The sequence below is a fragment of the Protopterus annectens genome, chromosome 12.part0 (assembly GCF_019279795.1).
Source record: "Protopterus annectens isolate FY-2018-M chromosome 12.part0, PAN1.0, whole genome shotgun sequence".
Lineage (NCBI taxonomy): Eukaryota > Metazoa > Chordata > Ceratodontiformes > Protopteridae > Protopterus > Protopterus annectens.
The window spans coordinates 283,622,176-283,647,820 of record NC_056746.1 but is presented as its reverse complement, the minus strand read 5'-3'; the positions used below and the strand labels follow the sequence as shown (position 1 = coordinate 283,647,820).

The following is a 25,645-nucleotide window of genomic DNA, read 5'->3' as shown; positions in this document are numbered from 1 at the left end:
CTTTTCATTTCATTAGAACCCATAAATAGCTCATTTGTCACTGAAGTTTCTCAGTCCCTCAAAAGATACAAGTTATTTCAGAAGGATTTTCCAAAACCTTCACCCATTCCTCTTACTTCAACTTCAGAGTGTGTGTGTTATTGCATGCAATTTCCACATTAGCGAGATGCGCATAAAAAGGCACATAAGATATACAAAATTCCTCAGTCTTTTGAACTTTTATATAATATTCTCAAACCTGACCCAGCATACATAGCCTTCGTTGATCGCATTGCTGCTAAGCACTTAATTCCAATCCTACTCATCTTGATAAGGATTAGAAAATTATTGATAGGTACAGGAAAAACATGTATACTTCTGCAACCTTGGTTTTCAGAATTTTGAATGGTCAGGTTCAAATGTAGAAGTTGTGAAAGCATAAGGAATGTTTTGTCTGCAGCTTCCTCTTGAGAGTTAAAATCTGCTTTAGATAACTTCTTTTTTTGTACAGGAAACGATTCATTGTTTGCAGTGTGTGTGTGTGTAACTGCTGATACTTCTTCCACGGCTATGGCCACTGGGACCGTTTTAAGGTCTGCATGGCTACATTCGCAGAACCTTTCAGACGACGTTAAAAATGAGATTCCTCGTCCTCTACAGCTGACTCTTGTTTCCACCTATTATTCATCACATGCTGTCCCAAGAAGTGATAAATCCAGTTCCTCCTTCCCAAGTTGTGTAGGGTTTTTATGCAAGGATGTTCCTGGTGCCAAAGAAAGAAAATGCTCAGAGACCAATTCTGGATCTTTCTTTCCTCAACTTGTTTGTGACAGTGCCCCAATTCAAAATGATGTCACTTCACAACCTGTTACCTCTTCTTCTACTTTCAAGTTTCCTAATAACACCAGACTTATAAACATGACACTTGCCATCACATCCCTATTCATCCAGACTTCAAATATTTCTTAAGATTTTGTTTGTCTAGATCACATTATCAGTTCTCCACCTTAACCTTTGGACTATTCACTGCACTAAGAATGTTCATAAAGCATCTAGCTCCAGTTACGGCTGTGTTGCAGGGATGTCAACTAGTCAGAGAGCCTTATTTAGATATGTTTCTAAGGTTTTCCACTCAGACTTTCCTTACAGCAAGGGAACACCTCAGGATTTTAGGTCTCATGGCATCTACAATTCTCATGACACCACTGGCAAGACTTCACATGAGAAAGATACAGTGGTATCTGAAATCTCTTTGGTCCTAGCATCAGTGCTAGGGTCTGTCAACAGGGAAATATTTTAGTGGAGACAACAGATATCCTTAAATCTAGGTCTCCCCTTCTCCTTCTTTGCTCCAAAGCAGTCAGTCACCACAGATACTTCAGACTTTGCTTGCAGAGCAGTTTCAGGAGGGATAAAAGTGTAGGATTGCAGGACACCATGTTCAGATGCAAGCACATAAATACACAGAAGATGATGGTACTGATCAAGGCACTCAACTCTCTGAACCATCATTGGCCCCTGGGACCTCTTCAAAATGGTTTCAGCTAATACCACAATCATGTGGTACATCAACAAGCAAGGGGAACCAGGCCATACCCTCTTTGTAGACTAGCCATGTTAGTTTAGGATATAGCTTCACTGTAAAATCTCATTCTACAGGCACCCTACATTCCTTCAGAGCAAAACTGTGTGGAGGACCAGCGCAGACCTCATGAATGGAAACTAGATCGGGGGTCTTCAAACATTTGATCACCTGCGGACATTCATCAAGTAGATCTTTTTCCCTCCTCTTTGATCAACTGACAAGATTTTGTTCTAGGACTCAATGCAAGAAGACCTGGAAGACAGATGCTTTTTCTTTTTTTTTTTAGACAGGAATGTTCATGCATGCTTTTTCACCCTTTCCACTAATATCCAGGGTACGTCTGAAGATTCAAAAGGAATCTCACAAGATCGCTGTGGTGATTCCCTTTTTTGGAAACGGACAGGGACAATTACCATAAGCTTCCTCACAGATAAATCTCACACAACAGGAGTGTGTGACACACTCCTACAGCAATCATTTTCGATTGCTTGCTTGGATGAGAAGGTCTCAATTCATTTTAGGCACCTGTTTACTGAGAATATGCAGCAAGTACTAAAGAAGAAGAAAAAGCCTGCTACTAGAAATATACATTAGCAAATGGAAAAGCTTTTGTAGTTTGTGCCAGCAACATAATCAGCACCCATTCAGGCCTAGTTGCTCTCTGGTTTTACAATATCTGTGCAAGTTCCTATCCTAAGTCCCTTCAAATTCCTCTACCAAGGTTCATTTATCGGCCATTTCAGCATGTCTGCCATAGATCCTCCTCTTTCAAAGCAGTCTCATGCCAAAGGTTCTTGAAAGGGATTCTGCATAAGAGGCCGCCAAATAAACCAATGACCCCTCATTGGGATCTTAATTTTGTGTTACAGAAGCTAACACTTGCTCCATTTGAACTAACTAATCTGTCTGACTTGAGGTTCTTAACATACAGAATAGCTTTACCGATTGCTCTGACTTCTGCAAGAGCAGTTTTTGAGTTGCAAGCTCTTATGGTAGTTATCCCTACCTCATTTTCCATAAGGACAGGGTTTCTTTTAGAAAAAAAATGTTTCTTTTATACCTAAAGTGGTATCAATATTTACTTTAAGCCTAACTATCCATCTCCATGTTTTCTTTACTGAATCTAAAACTGTTTGAGAAGGGATACTCCATACCTTGAATGTCCACAGAAAACTCGGGTACTATTATGACATAACTACATCTTTCAAGATCTTCAGATCAATTGTTGATTTCTTGTGAAGGTAAGAAGGGACAACCTGTGTCAAAACGGACCATTTCCAAATGGTTGTCTAAGGCTATTATATCTTAACTCACCATAACAAATTTATTCCAGGCAGGGTCAAGGCCCTCTCTACTTCTTCATCTATGGCTTTTTGAAAAGGGCCGGATTCTAGAAATATTCTGGAAGCTGCAAACTTGGTCCTCCTCCGTACATACTTTTACAAAGCTTGATTCTTTTTCTAGGTCCATCTCAAGCTTTGCTATGACCATTCTCCAGGGATTCCTCCCACCTCCCAAATGCAATTAGCTATAGTAATCTACCCATATAGCTACGATAATTGCAGCAGTGATCAATATGATGAACACAGTACAGCTGTGTAAGTTGAACTTACCGTAACAGTAGATGTTCGAATGATCACTGCAGCAATAACAGCTCCCTCCCTCCACCAGACTTATGCCTGGGTGTGGACATTTAGGTTTTGTTGTTCCTAGCACAGGGTTCAGCCTCCCTTTTTCTACTGGCAGGAAAGATCTGAAGGGTTCTGCTCCCAATCTTGTCTTTTAGTCTGCTTACCTCAAACGCCCTGACAATTTGGCTGCATGGAAGGTTCCCGGAAGTTTGCAAGCTGGTCGGCTGTTATATCCTTGGAAGGATATAACCCATATAGCCAAGACCATAGTAGCAGTGATCATTCAAACATCTACTGTTATGGCAAGTTCAATTTGCACAACTGTATCATCTCCCCTGTACGGGCCTCAGCATGCAAGTTCTCTGCAGAATTCTTTCCTTCATTCAATGGCTTCAATACAGTAACAAGATAGAGATGCTCTTTCTTGGCTGTATGAACACCACACACACGTGTGTGTATAAATATATATAAAGTTTGCAGTGTGTGTGTGTGTGTATATACACAGAGATGCATGTATATTCACACTTGTATGAATCTTAACATATGTATATCTTTTCTTATTCTTTCAGCTTTTCCCAGTTAGGGGTCGCCACAGTGAAACTCCGGTCCGCTAATGATTGGCAGTAGATTTTTTACGGGTGCCAAGGTGCCAGCTCGACGCCCAACCTTCAACGAAGGCAGGCCCATTCTATGCATGTCTTTCGAACACCACTCGACCGTGGGGAAGACATGCAGACTCCACACAGAAGGCGCTCTAGCTGATAATCGAATTGGAGAACCTCTTGCTGTGAGGCAACAATGCTACCACTGCACCACATATGTATATACATATACAAATACATATACACACAGTTAAATGCACACACAGGTTGTCTTTCACTTACTCAAGATACAGCTACTTGTTAGACTTGCATTTTAATGTTTTCTTTACCTAACCTACAATCTTTCATTTCATCAGATGTCCACAAAGCTGTGCTCTGCAACATCTCCCTAACTGCACTACTACGCTTACAAGTCCATTTATATGCATATATTCTTTGTTAGCTGTTATTTTTATCCTTAGACTGTGTTATGTATTTTAAAATTTTTCACTGTATTTCTTTGTATTTTTAAAACTTGTAGTATGTAGTATTCATTCTTTCACTTCAATGTTGTACTTCTCTAACTACAAACTTCTGTGATTTTTCAGGATATGGTTGACATGGATCGATTGCAAACCATTCCAGTACCTTGGTCAACAAATGTTTTACATCAGCGAACTAAGGTTCATCAAAACTAACCTAGTGAATCTTGATCCAACAAAAGCTAGGAACAGGGTTTATTTAACATGACCCCTGTACAGGGGTTAAGTTCTTCACTTTCCCACTCAGCCTCCAAAATGGGCTATTTTCTCCATACTCCCATTGCTAACTCTGTCTGTGTTGGTATTTGCTATACGTTTGTGTGTTTGTTTGTTTATATAAAATAGTGTGTTGGTTCTACCAGGAGAAAGCCTAACAGATGAGAATAGGACAGGAACAGACATTTAACAAGCCAGCACAGAGAGCAGAGTTGAGCAGTTTCTTGTAGAAGAGTAACAACTTTTGTATTGCAGAATACATAAAGGTTAAGGAAATATAGATCGGAATCTTTAAGCAAGACATCTGAAGCCCAATATAATAGAAGTCAGCCACACACATGCACCACCTTAAAGGCAAGAAAGCTGCAGTATGCCAAAAGTAGTACAATACGAGTCCAGAGAAGCCTTGAGGATTAAGATGAAAGGAGAAAAACTGAAGCCGGAGCAGTTGACTCTGAGATGGAAGTTCTGGCTGGAGACGGGCACTGTCAGTGGAAGTCGCAGTAAGTGAGGCCCATAATTACCTACTTGTGGTAAAGAACTTTTATTTGTTGAGACTGGACTGCATTATCAGTAAAGGTGTTGGTAAAAAAAACTATTTTTCCCACTAGTGAAAGCCCTAGTGAAGACAGACTGTCCATCCATCTTGCGTGTTACTGGTAAATACTTTTTGTTGTCATTGTTGCTTGATTACTACTTAGCCAAGAGATGCATTTAAGATGGCCATCCCTCATGTCCGTATTCACACCTCAGTTAAGTGCCACCACCACAGTGGCCAACGAAATGTTTCTTGTGGTGAAAGTTAAATAAATATTTACTCTTTTATTGTCTATCTGCTGCTGCTGTTTTTGTTTCTTGCTTATAACAAAGTCTGGTTTATGTTAAACAAAACCACATTTTTTAATAGAATACTGAAGTGTACGTATAGTGTACATTGTGGTAGCCTTTATGAATCCAGCCTAATGTCCAAGAAAAACAATACAAGGTTCTAGGCACATCAAGGTCTGCATCTCAAAACTCTTTCTAGCTGATGTGATGACTACTAAGCATTTGACAGCATTAGAGCTTATGGGTTCAAGACAGGGATTAAGTATCCCAGTCATAAAATTCAGATCAAGGTTATCAAGATGGACTTTCTAGGGGATCCCACATACAAGGCGTTTTTCAAGAAGTGCTTCACAGTAAAGCTGGTGGAGAAAAGAGGGGTTCAGCGATAGGCAACCCAAGATTTTTCTGAATTTTAAATCCCACTGCACTAACCAATAGCCCCTCGCTCTCCGAGCGGTGTGCGGTCCCTACCAAGCCCTGTGCTGAGACACAGCCTGTCCCTCTATCAGCAACCCTGTAAGGCTATTGAAATCCTAACTGAACAAGGGAAACCTAACCTCCATCAGCAACCCTGTAAGGCTAAGCAAATCCAAACTGAACAGAAGGGAAACCTAACACAGAAGCCCTACAGGAACTATCTAGACTCTCTGCTTTCAGCCTCATAGTGTAGGTGATATCCTACAGTATCTTTAGGATTTAACTATAAACTTGTGAGTGCTTTAATTTCAAATTGTGAGTGCATTAAACAAACTAATTTGTAAGGGCCAGCACACCCGCGGACCTACCCCTCTGACCATCTCTTTAGTATCTTATCCCCACCCCACCTCCTAACTTAGTGGATTTAGTGTTTTCCCTACATCTACCACTAGAGGGCAGCAGACCTCAAGGCATGGAAAACTGTTTCTTACTGGAAGTAGAAATCCACTAGCTCTGTAGACCAGCCTCTCTGCTATCCCTGCTTGTTCTTCTTACTCAAGTAATTACCCCCCACCCCATGAAAAGTTGTAAAGGAAATTATCCTGGTTAAGTCTGAGAGTTATAGAAACTAGACAGCTTTTTTGTCAATTACTACTCCAGCCACTGGCCCCCTAATTAACTCTCTGTTTAAACTTAACTTTTCTTGCCATAGAACTATTTATAAATAACTTTCTCTCTGCTATAGAACTCTTTACTCATACCTTTCTCCCCTACATAGCTATACCCATGTTCACCATTTTCTGAGCAGTAGCAACAGAAAGTGTCTCTTACCTATCCTAAGCCCGTAGAACACAGTCTCTCTGCATAACTGATTGCCTCTCAGTCTCTCTCAGCTACTACGCAACTCCTTCTTGCTCTGTCCACTCTCACCTCCTGCTAGTATTTGCACCTTTCCCTGTAAGCAGCCTGTTTTTTCTCCCTCCCCCCTCACTTCTGTCTAGGTACTTTCTAGCTCGCCCACCCCCTCCCCTCCCTATCAGCTTAGCTAAACCTATAAATATAGGTTAAGCCCTTAGGCGCCATTTTTAAATCCCATTGCCCTAACCAACAGCCCCTCGCTTTCCGGGCGGTGTGCGGTCCGTAAGTGAGTTTTCTTTGTGTATGCTGTCTAGGAATTTGTACATTAGATCTGCTTTAAAGTTATGCTGTGTAGTAATTTGTTCATTTGATATGCTTCAAATGCGTTTATGATAGCCAATTCGGCTCTATGTAAGTTGAATTTTGTGAGAATATTACGGACATCTGATGTGCTTTGTCAGTGTTTCTGATAGCCGACTTGTACATACTACCAGTATTTGCTTCTGCTTTGTAAACGTTTTACATAGCCGAATAGGCTCTATGGTACTAAATCTGCGATAACCTTGTTACTTTTGCTACATTGGTTTGGAGTGTTCCCCGCGTGGCGTCTCATCTGAGTTGTGGGTATCCTCTGTACTACCGGAACTGCTTTTTAATACTGAAAGCTACATGAAGGTTTGAACGGCTTATTTTTCTCTCTTTTTTTTTTTTTTTTTAACTCCAGTCCATAGCTTTACGTTGTGGGTATCCTCTCTATTCTCTGTAGTACCGGAGCCGTAGCTATTACTGAGAAGCTACATGTGGGTTTGAACAGCCAATGTAATTGTCGATGGCATCGACCCTAGTCCACACTCCTAATTACTGTGATCTAATCAGACGTCCCCTCATATTGTGCTCTGGTACTCAGACAGCTCAATACGCACGCTAATGAGACATAGAGGAGTTTTCTCCTGGTAACTGAAGTTACTGCTATCCGTTGAGGTTCTTTAATTTACAACTTGTTGACTGTGATCTAACCTGTTGATCCCTTATGTTGTGCTGTGGTATTCGGATAGCTTGCTTATGCTAATTAGACATAGAGGGTTTAATTCTCCCTGGCAGCTACACTACCAGATATCCAGGGAGGTTTCTAATTCATACATTTTTCACAGCCCACTGTGAGTTTCTCGCAGGTTTGTCCGGTCAGCAAATAATAGTCTTTCAACCATAGCACTAATTGCTGTGGTCCAAACCAGTCTTGCTCCTCTCTTGGGCTCTGGTATATGGATAGCACGGCAACACATTACAAACATCCTAAAGGGGTTTTCCTCCTTTTGCAGCCGCTCCACTTTGGTTCAGGAGGGGTTTAATTTACTAAGTGCTTCAGCCTATTTATTTTTGTGCTCAGGCACTGAGCGCTGCACTCTTGCTAGCTAATTGTTACTGGAGAAGTTATTACTGGGCTGTTTTGTGCTGTAATCAACATGAATTGCTATACTGTTTATTACCATATTACATGAGTGTGAAGGGTTGTACTAACTGTTAAACCACTTGGTTCATTTCTTTTTTTTTTTCCAAAGGTTAAACTACTCGGTTCAGTTTTTTCTTCTTTAGTTAATTCTGTATAGTAGTTAGAAATTACATGTTTTTGACTGTAGTATATAGTAGTTAGAAATTACATGTTTTGTAGTATATATATATATATATATATATATATATATATATATATATATATGTGTGTGTGTGTGTGTGTGTGTGTGCATTTCTTCTCTGAGACACACATTTAAATGTATAGGACTCTAGGACTCTATAAGCTGAATACCTGTGCGAATACTTTACTGTATCTTACACTCCACTACTACTGACTTGCACTCCTCCTCCTTCATTTTACCTTCCACTCCTGAATAGTCCTTAATCTAGTTGCCTAACATAAATTAACATCCTTCTGTCTCTTTTCCAGCTACCAAGCCCTGTGCTGAGACACAGCCTGTCCCTCTATCAGCAACCCTGTAAGGCTAAGGAAATCCAAACTGAACAGAAGGGAAACCTAACACAGAAGCCCTACAGGAACTATCTAGACTCTGCGTTCAGTCTCATAGTGTAGGTGATATCCTACAGTATCTTTAGGATTTAACTATAAACTTGTGAGTGCTTTAATCTCAAACTAACTGTGAGTGCATTAAACAAACTAATTTGCAAGGGCCAGCACACCCGCGGACCTACCCCTCTGACCATCTCTTTAGTATCTTACTCCCCCCACCCCACCTCCTATCTTAGTGGATTTAGTGTTTTCCCTACATCTACCACAAGAGGGCAGCAGACCTCAAGGCATGGAAAACTGTTTCTTACTGGAAGTAGAAATCCACTAGCTCTATAGACCATCCTTTCTCTGCTATCCCTGCTTGTTCTTCTTACTCAAGTAATTACTCCACACCCCATGAAAAGTTGTAAAGGGAATTATCCTGGTTAAGTCTGAGAGTTATAGAAACTAGACAGCTTTTTTGTCAATTACTACTCCAGCCACTGGCCCCCCTAATTAACTCTCTGTTTAAACATACTTTTCTTGCTACAGAACTATTTATAAATACCTTTCTCTCTGCTACAGAACTCTTTACTCATACCTTTCTCCCCTACATAGCTATACCTATGTTCACCATTTTCTGAGCAGTAGCAACAGAAAGTGTCTCTTACCTATCCTAAGCCCGTAGAACACAGTCTCTCTGCATAACTGATTGCCTCTCAGCCTCTCTCAGCTCTGACCTGCTCCGTTCGCCCTACGGGCTCACTCCACTCCTCTACCCTACCCCCAATTCCCACCCACCCCAGAGGTCCTACACTTATACTTCCCTAACCACACCCTCTCTCTTCCAACCAATCCCATACATCAGTTCATCCCATAAACTTTAGCCACACCTTTTTCTTCTAACAATCTCTCACAGTGAGCCACACCTTAAGTACCTTACCATATCCCTTTACTCTTAACTAATATGTATTAGTGCCCTCCTCTCTACACTTCCCTCATCCTTTTGTCTTTTTTTTCTCCTATTTTTCAATCCCACTTCCTTACTCCTCTTATTTATAATCTCAACAAGATGCCTCTGGGTAATCTAACCAAGCTAACACTTGTAGTTATACTTTCAACTGTCCTCTCCTCTACCTACCTTCTCAACTCCTTTGAAAAACTGTACTATTACCATTTTAACCACTCTCTAAAACAAACAGCAATTCACACTCGTATACCATCTAATAGTCATACTAATATAAAACTTCCATTCCCAGCTACCTACTACCTAAATACCACAGACTCTCCCACATTAAACACAATAATCCCACAATAAAGAAAGTGAAAATTCAAACTAACCTCAAGTATAATTCAGTAATAAAACTAAATAATCCCTCCTTAAAAGACGGTGACATCCACCCCAACCCTGGACCTACTAAACCCAACACCCTTCAACCCACCCCAAACTCAATAACTCTTTCCTAACAGGACATCTAAATATCCAAAGCATTAATAATAAAGTAGCCCACCTCCATGCCCTTCTAGATATTCACTCCTTTGACATCTTCTGCCTCACTGAAACTTGCTTGAAACCAGAGACTAAAGACAATGAAATCATTCCCCAAGGATATAATATAGTGAGACAAGATCAAACAAAATGCAAAGGTGGTGGAGTAGCAGTTCTATTCAAAGATGGACTTCATATCTCCACCTTACCATATAATCCAACCCAGGATAGTAACGCAGAAGTCCTCATCACTAAACTTCCAATCAGCCCAAACAAATCTTTATACATTATCTGTATTTACCTACCACCCAGAAATAATATCACTACAAATAGAGGCTATACTAAGCTGGGTGTCTTCAACTTACCCCCAAGAAACAATAATACTAGTTGACTAGTATTGACTGGAAAGGTGTCATTGCTGAAAATCCTACCTCTCATATTAACCTCCAAGGCTTTAGCCAAACTATCATCTCCACAACCAGAATTAACAAACCAAATAAAAAAAGAGAGCACCTTAGACTGGATACTTATTTATTTATTATTTATTTATTTGCAGTTGTTTAACCAGGATAGTCCATTGGGCCAGAAGAACCCGTTTTCAATGGAGTCCTGGGGAGAAAAGCTCCACATACAGATTACACAAAGGTTAATATACAAACATAGATTACATAGATTACATGAAGATTACAGAGGTAAGCAAGACTAAAATTAATATACACACATAAAATGCATGACGACTACAGAGGTAAAACCGACTGATCAAAATTGTTTCAATCAAAGTTAATTAATTTTTTTTTTTTTTTTCCGGAAAGGAAAGGAGTTGCTGGATACTAGTAAGGAGTTGTATAAGAGAAGGAAACAGGAGTTAGTAACCTGGGATCTGAGAGAAGGAAGGGAACAGTGTAGAAGTAGGGGTAAGTTATGAGGGATGGGAGCAGGAGCATTCCCATGTGGAAGTTAGATGAGAGTGGAGTGATTTTTTAAAGGATGGGAGGCTAGTAGTGGTACGAATGGGGGTTCCATAGGCGTCTTGAGAGAGTGCGATAGGAGGTATTGTCCTGGGGGGTGGAGGGGTCTGTACACTTCTATAAGGTTTTGATTGTAAGATCTGAGAAGCCTTTGTGTGTGGTGCATTTTAAAGGTAGTGGAGAGAGAGGGACAGAGGGAGGGTTGGAAAATGAGTTTATGAGCATAGGTGAGCTGAGTAAAGGAGAGGTAGTTGGGAAGCTCAAGCCATTTTAGTTTGTGAAGAGATTCACAGTGATGGGTTGAGGATTTGCTGCTAGTAGCGAATCTGGCTATTTTATTGTAACAAGAGGACAATTTGGTTTTGAGTGATGACTGTAGGTTTGTTAGAAGAGGGGCTCCATAGAGAAGGGAGGGTAAGAGAAAAGAAGTGGAAAGAGTACGTTTAGTAGTTGAGGTGAGGAACCGATTGTGTCGATAGAGCATGCCAAGTTTTTGGTGTTTTTTTTATGTTTAGTAGTAGATGGGAGTTGAATTTGAGCCTGTCATCTATTTGAACTCCTAGTAGTTTAGTTTCAGTTACCAGCTCTAGAGGTGTTGTATTGTGGCTGGTAATGGAGACTAAGTTTCGGTCGAAAGTCTTAGTTGTAGAAGAGGTAAAGATCATAAGTTTAGTTTTAGCAGCATTGAGTGCTAGATGGTGGTCTTTCATCCACTGTTCTGTGGTAGAGAAAGCATCCTGAGTTAGTTTTAAGAGAGTTGGTATAGATGGGGCAGCACAGATGATTGTGGAATCATCTGCATATTGGATAATGTTTGCAAGAGGGATAGAGTGGTAAAAGTCATTAATGAAAATGTTGAAAAGTAGGGGGCCCAGTATTGAACCTTGTGGGACACCTGTAGGGGTGGCGAGAAAAGAGGAGGTGGTCTTTTTCCATATGACAGCTTGTTGCCTGTTTGAGAGATAGCTGGTGAACCATTTGAGGGAAGAGGGGAGAGAGGTTTAGATCAGTTAGTTTAGTAAGAAGTAGGTTATGAGAGATAGTGTCGAAGGCCTTAGAGAGATCGAGAAGGATGGTAGATACAGTGAGACCAGAATCTCTAGCTTTATTCACAGTTTTAAGGAAGGAAAGGAGGGCAGTCATAGTGCTATGATGGGGTCCGAATCCGTGCTGGGTGGGGGTTAATAGGTTATTGTCTAAGAGATGGGGGAGGCGTTGAAGGTGGATACATTTCTCTAGGATCTTAGAAATGGGAGAGAGAATGGCAATGGGACGGAAATTGGAAATGTTAGTACTATTTCCACCTTTGTGCAGGGGAATGATGTAGGCTTTTTTCCAGATTTCAGGAAAAAAACCTTCCTGGATAGAGCGGTTGATTAGGATGCTGATAGGGAGGGCAATGGCTTCAGCAGCTATGCTGAGGAAGAATGAGGGAATGTTATCGGGGGCATTGGTGCATGGTTTTAGTTTCTGCAGGAGTTTCTTATAGTAGAAGTGGGTATAGGTTTAATGAAAAATGGTGGGGGTTGAGTGTGTGAGGAATGGGAGAAAGGATTTGGGAGGGGGGATGAGAGAAGAGAAGTGGAGGTAGGAAGCAGATTGTTATTTGAAAAAGAAGAGGTCAGTTTGGAAATAGAGTCAATGAAAAAGGAATTGAATTGGGTAGCAAGATCAGAGTCTTGTACATTTGGGGAGGGGTTAGGGTTTTCTTATAAATAGGAAGAAACAATCTCACAAGGTAGGAATGCTGCCAGACAATGTAAGTGATCATTTTTTGACCTACATCATAAGAGAAAGAAATGACCTTCCCAACCTCCCCACCTTTAGGATAACACACTCTACCAAATACTTTAACCCAGAATTATTGCAAAATGAACTTAGTGCCTGTGACTGGAACCCTTTAAAAACCCTACCACTTGAAGAGGATGTAAAGTATCTTAACTCTAAATTCTTATCTATCCTGGATAGGTATGCACCTAAACAGTCCATCAGAATGAAGTCTAACCCAGCCCCATGGCTTTCTAAAGAAACCAGACATCAAATTTTGCTAAGGAACAAAGCTTGGGCTAAGTGGAGAGCTAATAGAAATATCTCTGAAAAACTAAATTTTAGGCAGCTGAGAAATAGTACAAAAAAGGCAATACTTACAGATAAAAAGAACTACTACTGTAAACTGCAACAAACTCACTAAAATAATCCACAGACATTCTGGTCTAGTATCAATAAACTCCTTTCCCCAAGGCACTCTCAAACACCCACCCCACTTGATGCCAATCCAAATACCCCCCATCAAACTGCCAATACCTTCAATTCGTTCTTCAATGAGACCATACAATCACTAGCTAGTCAATTAATCCCAGACAACTCAAGCCTTCCCACCACCTTACCAGGCACTCTATCTACATTCAAACTGCAATCCACCTCTACTACTCATCTATAAATGCATCCAAAAACTCAAGCCTTGTACTCCTTCTGCTGACCAGCTACCGTCACAATATCTCCAAAAAGCAGCCAAAGTAATTGCCTACCCTATATCCATCCTTATAAATAGGACAATTAAGGAGGGAACCATTCCATACATTTGGAAAATCTCCCACATTATCCCCCTGCACAAAGGTGGTAACTCAAATGACTACTCTAACTATCGGCCAATAGCTCTCTTATCACCCTTTGCAAAAATTACGGAAAAATGCATTCACCAACAACGTTTACATCATTTATCTCAACATAACATAATAGCAAACTGCCAACATGGCTTTAGGTCATCACACAGTACCACAACTGCCCTTTTATCCTTTACAGATACCATCAATAGAAACCGCAATAAAAAACATCCTCTCATCTGCACTCTTTGACCTCTCAAAAGCTTTCGACATGGTAAACCACACCCTTCTAATAAATATTCTTGAATCCGTTTCCTTTGACTCTCAGGCTGTTAAATGGTTCAGATCCTACCTTAGCAACAGGCAGTTCTCTAGGAAAATCAAATTTCATCCTTTCTGCCAGTCACCCTCGGAGTCCCTCAGGGCTCTATTCTTGGACTACTTATTTTCTCTCTATTTATCAATGACTTCCATGTAGCAATTCCTCAAGCCACCTGCATTCAATATGCAGAGGATTCCACACTAGTATGTTCAGCTTACTCCCCATAAGAACTACATTCTCTTACTCAAAAAGTTTTTAACATTGTAGAAACATGGTTTACAAAACGCTGCCTCCTTCTTAATGCCAAAAAACCAAGCTCTTTCTCTTTACTCCCACTACTAAGTCCTCCCCCATAGATTTCTCAGTCACTTCCAATAATGGCACTATTATATTCCCTGACTCTACCACTAAACTGTTAGGAATTACCATTGATAATAACCTCACATTTGACTACCATATAAATAACACCATTAAAACTGTCAACAGAAAAATAGGTTCCTTATATAGAATCAAACCTTTCCTAACCCCAACAGCCAGAACCAAGATTGCTCACTCCCATCTAACCTCAACTCTTCTGTATGCCTCACCTATATATACTAACCTAAAGAAAAATAATCTTAACAAACTAGCAACTTCCTATAATAACATCGCCAAATTTGCCACTGGCAATCCCTTTAGAACCGAAAAAAGCATCAAGTCCAAATGGTGATGGGCTTCCACAATGTTTATTAAAAACTGTTCAATACGAACTGAATAGCGACCACAATGCCAAGGTAAAATGTAAAACAAGAAACAAGAAAACAGTAAGTTAACTTATTGCTAGCATAACCAAGTCTAACAACATGACTGGTGACTCCCTGTTTACTAACACAGTGGGCAAAAACTGGAACCAGTTACCCAATGAACTAACTCAACTATCTTCCTTGCCTCTATTTAAACACAAACTCAAAAAACACCTCAAAACGCACTATGCCCTTGCAGCAACCCAGACTAACCATCTACTTTCACTACTGATACTTCCTCTTCCAAAAAAACTTACTAACATTTTAAGCTAATTCATGCAAGCAAGGCTATTACTGTTTGAATTCTAATCAACATACTGCTAAAATCTTTCTACTTTTGATGTGTAACATTCCTTATGAATCTTACTGTGCTACATTTTTTGTCACTCTTTCAAGTGTAAATATCTTCAGTATGTTATTATTACTCGTTTTACTTTTTAAAATCTTTTTATTTACCTTGTAACAACATTTTTAATTTTTTTTTTTATTTTGCTGGAGCTTTTCTCCCCGGGCCTCTACTGAAAATGGAAATATATCCAGCTAGACTAGCCCGGTTAACAAATGTAAAATAAATAAAAATAAATACATTTTTAATGGGGTAAGCCCCTAGACACATGGGTGACTTGGGAGCACCGTTTGCGTAACTGACTTGCTCAGAATTATACAGTAAGCAAATAGAGGTTTAAATAATCAAATCCTGTACCCATACGGTTACAGGAAACAGCTCCTTAACAGTTTGGAGTCTTAATCTTCTGCACTAACTACAAGATTACTTTAGAAAGTACAGGTTTGAACTAAAACTGGAACTGCCAGGTTATTTCACACTGTAGTCAGAGTAGTGGATGCAGAGGAACTCTCGTTCACCTTGGGCCTGGCAGAGCAATCCTCTTTAGACAGCGTATGTTGGTGACTGTCAAGGGAAAAGTTTAGATAACGTTAAGAAAATTCTCTTGCAACACTTCAAGGATGGCACAGTTGCCAACTTGAATTAAGTTTCTATCTCTGGTCCACTCCTTTCCCTATAAGGAAATCCCAAGACAGGAGAGAAAAAGCCAAACACTTTTGTTTAAGACAATCTTTGGATTCCTGAAGTGTGACAGCTAACTGACCAGACTCTTAAAACAAACAGCTGTAGAGGTAAATTCATGACTTGGGGGATGGTACATTTTCTTGCCACTACAAACAAAGCACCTGTTCAAATTAACTGAACAGGATTTACTGCTGTTTACCCTATTAACTTCTTGTCAGATGATCATTACTCGATGGTAGAATGATTAACTATGTTGGGACTGACCTGAAATCTTCCAGGCCTTGATCCTGGGCTGACGATGAGATGTAATCAGTGTTTCTTTCTGATGGATGACCAAGTTGTAATGAACTGGAAGAATTACTGAGCCATGTGTATCAGTTGGGAGAGCCATGCATGTCCAGGCCTCGTAGCTTTCAAGACTTCACTTTTCTTTTCTTTTTTTCTTTCAGCAATGCTATTTCTCCTTCCACTTTACCTGTCAGCCATCAGCCTGCCCTTCCCTTCCTTTGGAGGAGTCCTACAGGTTATCAGGAGTTTTGTCCCTAGCCAGGTCGCCATCACTAGCTAGGAACACCAAGTCCACAGTCCTCTCAGCCTTAAGCCATTTTTTGTTGTGCAACTAGCAATTCGGCTGACTAGGACAAATCATTTCCCCTTTTCCAGGATGGGCAAGCCAAAGAGAGAGGGTCACTCACTCCCCTCCTACACACACACGCACACCCCCTCCTATACACGTGAGCGGGCACACTCCCCCCCCCGCACATGCGTACACAAACACTTGTACACACACACACACTCCCCCCTCCTACAAGTGCGCACGTGAGCAAACACACCCCCTCCTACAAGTGCACACTCGAGCACATACACACACACCCTCCTGCATGCATGTACACACATGCACACACACTCCCCACTCCTGCGTGCGCGTGAACACACATAGGTTCATAGGTAGGTACTAGGCTATCTGCTCCAGGGCCTACGCAAGCCTAGCCAACAAGGTTCCCCCACTTACGCCACCCAAGAAAGTTATTATAGGTTCATAGGTAGGTACTAGGCTATCAGCCCACACACATTCCCATCTCCTACACACACACACACACACACACACACACACACACACACACACACACACACACACACACACACACACACACACACACACACACACACACACTCCCCCTCCTGTGCACATATTGTTGTCATAAAGTAACTAAACAGGACAGCTTTCACTTTGAAATTCTTCTGCTATTGCTTAATTAATTTTGGCACACAAGCCACCCCAAGGGTAGAGACCCAAGACATCAACGGTTCAGGTGATTGACAGATCTGTCAAGGGTGGATGATCATTCACATACACACACCACCATACAAACAAGCACACATACACCTACCTAATGACATTACAAACAAACAAAACAACACACACAAACACAAAATAACAAACACACCTAACTGACCTATAAAGCAGGGGGGCAAGCCCTCCTACCCCCCACACTCCCACTACTTATATATACTAACTCCAAGGTCACACTAAACACACAAACACATAAAACTCACCACTACACAAGCACACACCCACCCACCCACACTAAAATCCCTACCCAATACCCTTACAAGAACACCACTTACCCGAATCCCCAACTAAATCCACAAATCACACCACACATCACGAATGCGACAACACAACGGCAGATTCAACATATCCGCATTCGATATTATGCAGTTTCGCGTAACTGCACTTTTGAATTTATGGTCTTGAAATACTAAAATTCGACATTTTAGTATTTTGAAATTATAAAGTGAAACCATATATTTTGTATATGTGTGTGTGTGCGTATATATATATATATATATATATATATATATATATATATATATATATATATATATATATATATACATACATATATATATATATATATATATATATATATATAAAATACATGAATATACATACACACGTGTGTGTGTGTGTGTGTGTGTGTGTGTGTGTGTACATACACGAGAGAGCTGAAGATGCTTCTATGACCGCAAATCTTGTACATCTGAAAATTTTCTATCAAGGCCTCTGTGGTTAAGAAGGCTCTGTCCAGTTGTACCCTTCACCAACTACAAAAAAAACACTATGATGCTTTGTACTAAACACCAACGAATCAATAGCGTTGCTTACTATCAGCTGTTCCAATTAAGACTCAGACTGTTGAGCTTACTATCACTTGTTCCATGTAAGAGTACGTTTCAAAGTCAACTAGTTCACATCCTATAGCCAAACAGTTCATCATACACATGAACTTAAACATACCTCTTTTTCAGAGTACAGTGAACGTGCTACAATGTCCAGAAGTTTCTTGGTCTCTGCCTGGAACTCATGTTTGGAGATAGAACCTGTAAAGTTTGAAAGTCAATCTTTTAAAAAAAGGTTTACCATGACAGGCACAATACCAAAACAAGACACTATGATGAATGTTAATCATCTCCAACTGTAAGAAATAGTTACAGTATATAAAAAATTGAAGCAGTCAAGACAGTGCAGCACCAGTTACAAAACCTGGAGGGTTAGTACCTCGGTTTCTTAAACAGGGTGGGAAATAAGGTTTGGAAAGGACCAGTAGAAGGGTCATGAAAGTGAGGCTACAGATTCAACAGTAAGGCTGCTACACTGAGATAGCAACATATGGAGGGAGATTATTGAACTCTCTAAAGGGGGCAGTAGGTGACCTCATACTGTACCATATGTAAGCAGACATAATCACAGAATCTCTAGCATCATCGTCTGGGAAGGTATCTCAAGGAGAAACATAATGCAATAACAGAATGCACGCATGTACCAAAAACAGTATCTTTCAGCTATTTATCTGCATAAGAGGGAAACAACACACCCTGTACCTTCCCCAAATGAATCCTTAACATGTCCAAGTCCAACAATCCTGACCCTCTAAAGAAGGAAGCAGCCATTAAAAAGTATAACACAATGCTCATGACTATCACTAAACTCAGTACATCTGGTGAACATGAACACAGCTTACATTCATGCTAGCTTACAAGAGAACCACACCCACAGACTCAAAAAACAAATTTTTCATCATGGTTTGGGGTTTCCTACATTTTACCACCACTCTGGGGCTATTTATAGGTTTTTAAATATTTTTATGCATAATTTCCGAGTCCGACCACATGAGGGTCTAGCATCTTGAAGTGATCCTGATTGTTTAGTCTGCCTGTAAATGTCCCACAATGCAATGGTTGTCAGTAAAAAATTACATCACGCTGGCTTCTTTCTTCCTAAAGCTCCTGTCACTGCGTTGATTTTACATGCATACCCTGCTGTCTTTCAGTAAGTTTTAGGTAACATTTCATGCCGTTCAAGGACTACTTAAAACACGAACAGTGCAAATGCCACAGAAGAGAATTTCAAAGTGCTTTCCACTGCTGCTTCTTAGAAAGGCTGAACTGCAGTCTTTTGTGAAGCTTGAAATGTATTACTTTGACTCATCTCCAATCCCCTTCACATCTAACTTCCATAGCTGTCAAAGCGCTAAGGGTAATTTGAGCTGTTACCTGCTGTAATCGACCGCTCACAGCAGAAGACTTGACTCGTGTATTGCTTACTTGTTCTAGCCTTACTTTCTATGTTGGTAGGGGAAGGACCAGGGAGCTGTGACATCACAGCATGGATGGGTTTTTAGGACTGTTGTAGTGATGTCAGTTTGGGGAGGGAATTGGCCAGAAAACTACCTGTATTCATTGACCTTGATGACATCAATGAACTGGAGAATGCAGCAAGCTTTTCCAGGGAAGGGATACAAGTTTTCTGAAAGTGAAACCACCACACTATGGTAAAGTACTGTTCTAATGGACAGAAACAGTTGATTTAAAATATTTTAAATGCTGTATTGTTTATTCATAGCAGGGACTGTAAATCGAGAGAAAAAGAGCATTTAATAACAGAATCACATTGTTGTCCTTTAAAAGTGTGCAGTCCACACAACTGAGCAGTCACTAAAAGGAAAGGATTCATCTTGAAACTACGAGGACTGCAACCAGCTGCAGTCCTTGGAAAAGTAAAACTGTATCAGAGAAAGTACAGCTGCACAAGTAAACTTACTAGAACAGTAGATGTTAAAATGATCACTTGTGCAATAGTCTTAGCTATATGGGTTATATCATGTCAAGGATTTAACAGTTGACCATCTTCCAAAGCTTCAGGACGCATTCTACACAACCAGTCGGCGCAAACTGAGCCGACTGAAAAGACAAGTCTGGACATTAAGCCTTTCAGGGCATTCTTGCCAATAGAGAGAGGGATGCTGAATCCTGAAAGAACAATGCTATTAACAATAAAAAATATATTCACAACCTGGCATAAAAAATGCACCAAGAAACGAGGGGAATGGAGGGAGGGAGGGGCTACTGCATTAAATGATCATTCGAACATCTATTGTTATCATTCTCTCCAGTACAGCTCTTTTGAGTGTGTACCTTTAACTCCCAGTGGCTATTATCATTTTAAAATTGTAACAAATACTCATTGACAGGAGGTCAAATATCAATACAATTGTTTGCCATCATGTATGCTTCAAAATAAAATATTCTAATATATTTTATGTAGCATGGTTTTGGAATTATTAATGCAAATAGGAACAAGCATATATGAACAATATAGGACACCTACAGGTGCAGTAGGAGGTAACTGCAGAAATGCCTGGAGGCGCAACTGGCTGTAAAGAGTTTTAAGGCAAATTTACTTAAACTGTACTATGTTGATCACATTGATCGCTGCTGCAGTAACCTTAAGCTATATGAATAAGGTTACTGCAGCAGTAACCTTAGCTATATGGGTAAACTACCCCAACTTACTACATTTGGGAGATGGAAGGGGAAAGGTCCAGGAACCCCTGGAGAATGGTCCTAGCAAAGCCTGATCTATACCCAGAAAAGGAATCAAGCTTGCAACTGCCTTTTAATGTATATATAAAGAACCAAGTTGCTACTTCTAGAATACTTCTAGAATCCAATCCTTTCTAAGCCAAGTGGCTGGTAGAGTTGGCCTTGATCCTGCCATGACTAGTTTTGTAATAGCCTGAGGTTGGAAATAGTCTGTTTTGACACAGGTGAGTGTCTCTTCTTACCTTCATAAGAAATGAACTACTGATCCAAATATTTGAATGACTTTGTTCTGTCAAGATAGCAACTGTCTATGGCTGTGGACATCCAAGGTATGGAGTATCCTCACTCTCTCATTTTTAGGTTCAGAAAAGAAAACTGTGTCATGGACATTTTGGCTTAAAGTAAACTTAGGCACCACTTTAGGCAGAAAAGGATTACTTTTCAAAGAAACCCTATCTCTGTGGAAAATGAGATAGGGATGATTCACCACAATAGCTTGGAACTCTGATACCTTTCCTGCAGAGGTCACAACAATCAATAAAACAGTTTTCCATGTTAAAAACCTTAAGACAGCCAGATTAGCTGGTTCAAATGGCACAAGTGTCAGCTTCTCTAACACGAAATTAAGATACCAAGGAGACGCCACAGGTTTTCATGGAGGCCTCTGTGCAAAACTCCTTTCAAAAACATTTTTACATGAGAATGTACTGAAAGAGGAAGATCCATGGGCAGACATGCTGAAATCCTGGATAAATGAACCCTGAAAGAGGAGTAAGAAAGACCACAGGATAGTAACACACACAAATATTGTAAAATCAAAGAAAACCTAGCCCTGAATGGGTGCTGGTTATGTTGTTGTCACCAACTAGAAAAAGTTTTCCATTTGCAAACATATGACTTTGTAGTAGCAGGCTTTTGTTCCTCTGGTAGTACCTGCTGTATGTCCTTAGTAAATAGGTGTCTAACGGGGATGAAAACCCTATCACCCAGGCAGTCAGATGACGCTGAATGAGGTTCAGAGTCAGACAGTTTCAATCATCTCTTATCTTGTGCAAGCAGATCCGTTCTGTGAAAAAACTTATGGTAACTGTGCCTGTTCATTCCCAAAAGAAGGGAGAACTACTATTGCATGAACCAGAAGGGCACAACTCCTATAATCTTGGGGGATTCCTTCTGAATCTTCAGAAGTACCCTGGATAATCAGTGGAAAGGGAAAAGCATACATGAATGCTCCTGTCCAAGGAAAGTAAAAGGAATCTATCCTCCAGGCCTTTTTGCCTTGCAGTCCTGGAGCCGACTCATGCCAGCTGATTGTTCAGGGAGGAGGCAACTAGATCTACTTGAGGAACTGCCCCACAGATGGATCAAAACTCAAAAGAACTCCAATATATTTTCCATTTGTGAAGATTTGCCATTCTCCTGCTCAGCTCATCTTCTACGCAATTTTGTTCTGACAGAATGTAGAATACCTGTAGAGAGAGACTTTGCTTTGAACCTGTATCACAAACTAACATGGCTAGTCTGCAAAGGGGATTCAGCCTGATTTCCCTTTGTTTTCTGATGTATCACACAACTGTGGTACTGTCTACAACATGAAGAGGTCCCAAAGACCAAAGAAGATTAACAGAGTGTCTGGATCATGGCAAACATCTCTTAAATTTCAGCCCTTGTGTCTGTCATTAGCGATCCACACCTCTTGTACTTCTATCCTTCCTGAAACTGATTCTTATGTAAAATCCAAGGTATCTGCAGTGAATGACTGCTTTAGAGCTTGGGAGGGAGAAGGTGAGACCTGGACTTAGGGATATTTGCTATCTACACCAAAAGACTTTGTGCTGGGACCAAAGAGACTTCAGATGAAAAAAATGCACTTACTGAATTTAGAAATGACCGTCCCTCCGTATTATGAAAGCAGATAAAAGGACAGGGCTTGTTTTGATGGAACAGATAGACTATATCAATAAAACTGAAACAGAATTAAGTAAGGGAGAATTCTACAGGAAAGTGGATTTACATTTTGTTACAGCAGCTTTTGATAAAATTGATTCAATACTGAACAGACTAGAAGATCATCAATACATTACACTAGAGATGTTACACTGCCTCCAGGGACATGAACCTAGCTTAGGCAAGTGTTTTGGAATTCCGAAAATACACAAGAACGCAGCAGATCCACCTTTCAGGTTAATCATTTCTAACAAACTCATGATGACTGAAAGAATATCTGAATACGTGGATAGTGTATTGAATCCAGTAGTACAGAATACTCAGTTTTACATTAGGAACTCCGGGGGCTTTTTAAATGAGTTACACAAAGCACAAATGGACATAAGTAATTGCATTTTTGTTATGTTAGATATAGTTTCCCTTTACACCAACATCCTGTATTCTGAAGGTAAAGAAATGGTAAAATTGTACTTGCACAAGTATGCTAAATTCAGACCAACCGCAGTCATGTATTTAAACGTTTTGATTGACATGGTACTGAATAACGTACTCAATAACAATTTATTTTACATTAACAATAACATTTTCCAGCAAATAAAAGGTGTTGCCATGGGCTCAAAAATGGCTCCTGCTTATGCCAATCTAGTGTTAACCACATGGGAATTAAAGACTCTTATTCATTTACCAGGTTTTGAATATACGCGATTGTACTGCCGTTTTACTGATGATATTTTATTTGCATGGACAGGATCACACACCCAACTTGCACACTTTCTAACTGCAATGAATGAAAGCATTGCCTTTTTATCTTTTGTAAAATCTGGTTGTGGTTCAACGGTTTCTTTTCTGGACATCTCAAATTCAATTGATATATTGAAACGCTGCTGGACTTCAAACATTTTCCACAAAGAAACCTACAGAAATAACTACTTGGACTTCACCAGACAACACCCATTCTACATGAAGCAAAATGTGATCAGAGGATAATTCATTAGGTTGTCTAGTCTTGTAAGTGATGACCAGGTTTTCTTAAAGTAATGTGATTTTTTTATGTAAGTTGTTTGCAGAAAAGCATTACCCTAAGACACTGATACAAAAAACTGCTGCAGAAATAGCCCATGATAGACACTCCAAATTTCAGCCTATTTTAACTTACGGGTTTCTCCCCTAAACAGCAGCCCGCCAACAACAAAACGGACAGAACTTTGAGCTTCACTATCCCGATCAGCAGAGACACAGCGGTTATCAGAAACATCATCACTACCAACTGGAACATTATAATGAGTTCGGACAACCTGGCGAAGGTGTTGGGCACTACTCCACTTTTTTCTTGCAAAATAACAGGGACATTAAGAAGCAAAGTAGAGAATAAAGACTCAGTGTTTCTATTACAACAAATCTCTAACTAGTGACCCGCAAGGCATGTTCCCGTGTGGCTATTGCATCTGTTGCCAATACATTTTGCAGGGCTCCTCATTCCAATTCAAACACAACAATTTTAAATTAATGTTCTCTAAACACTTTGATTGACACAGTCAAAATGTAGTTTATGCTGCTGTTCGTGCAAGTCTTTCTACATTGGAAAAACGAACTGAAAACTTTCTGATCGCATAAAAGAACATTACTGTGCGATCAGAGCTTCGGATGTGAATACAACTCTGGCTAGACATTCAACTCAGTGTAATTAAGTACCAGAAAATGAAATTTCAAGTATGAAACAAGTAGAGTTATTTTTCGGCGATTATGACATGCTTCTCGAGGTCGAGGAACTACAGTGGCAACTCCGCTTAGGAGCAGATGTTTCACCGGGACTTAATGACAGTGTAAACTTAAAGTGTACACTAAAATGGCTGACTTAACAGTAATATCTTTGTGTTACAACTATTTGTAATGTATGACTGATACAGCTTTTACTAGTTTACTATTTTTTTGATTATTTGCATTTGTAGAACCGCATTTTTTTCCCTTGCCTTACTATAGCTAACTGCTGATTGGTTTAGAGCTGGAAAGACTGATTCACATTGGTCAATCACTATATGACTTACCATTGGATATTTTCTACCAAGACTAATGATCTTTTCATTGGATAACATTCCAAAAAACACCAAATTAGCTTGTTTATTTTCATTGGTCTACTTCTCTTTCCTCCTACAGGCTAATAGACCTTCAAATTATGTTGTGATCGATTGAGCCTTTTTATACCCAAAGATAAGCAGCATTTCAAGCATGTTTGAATATCTAATTTTATAATTCACACATCACAACTGCATTTTATTGTAAAGTATAAATATCACTGTTTTAGTAATGTACTACACTATTCTGATGAACTTCTTCGATATTAAAGAATGAAAGCGCTAAAGTTAATCGGTTTACATGGAGTTTTTGTCTACTGCTTAGCTGAAACTGCGCTAATGCTACTGAAGTTATTAGTTTTGAATTTTTGTATGTTCTTCAGTTTTTAAAAAGTCAGTTTTTATAGCATACATCTATATATATAATATATATATATATATATATATATATATATATATATATATATATATATATATATACACACACACACACACACACACACACACACACACACACATATATACACACATACATATATATATATATATATATATATATATATATATATATATATATACACACACACACACACACACACACATACACACACACATATCAGGCCTCCCAACCATCCCGAATGACTCGTTTTGGGGTCCCAATGAAGGGGTGCCATGATTCCTGAGGGGCACCCCTTCAATCTGATTTTTTAAGCTATTTTACTTAGATTCTGCAATTTCGGAGCCGACATCACATGCTGGATGATGTCCGCTCAGTCAGCCTGTTGGAATTAAGTTCAGCCGCACATGTTGCCTGTTTGAATACAAGCGCACGTCTGTATGTTTGAATACTCGGTTCGTCCGAGCTGCTTTCATTTTAATGCTGTGCGTTTTTTTTGCCTGATTTTTTTG

General features: G+C 39.8%; 1 protein-coding gene across 1 annotated transcript in view; it reads right to left on the bottom strand.

The window, feature by feature from the left end:
• TRAP1 (TNF receptor associated protein 1) overlaps nucleotides 1-25,645 on the bottom strand; it is a 950,501-nt gene that overhangs the window by 823,716 nt on the left and 101,140 nt on the right. The window contains exon 3 of the mRNA XM_044089342.1: nucleotides 18,133-18,215. Coding sequence (XP_043945277.1) covers nucleotides 18,133-18,215 — 83 coding nt within the window. The remainder of the gene's footprint in view (nucleotides 1-18,132; nucleotides 18,216-25,645) is intronic.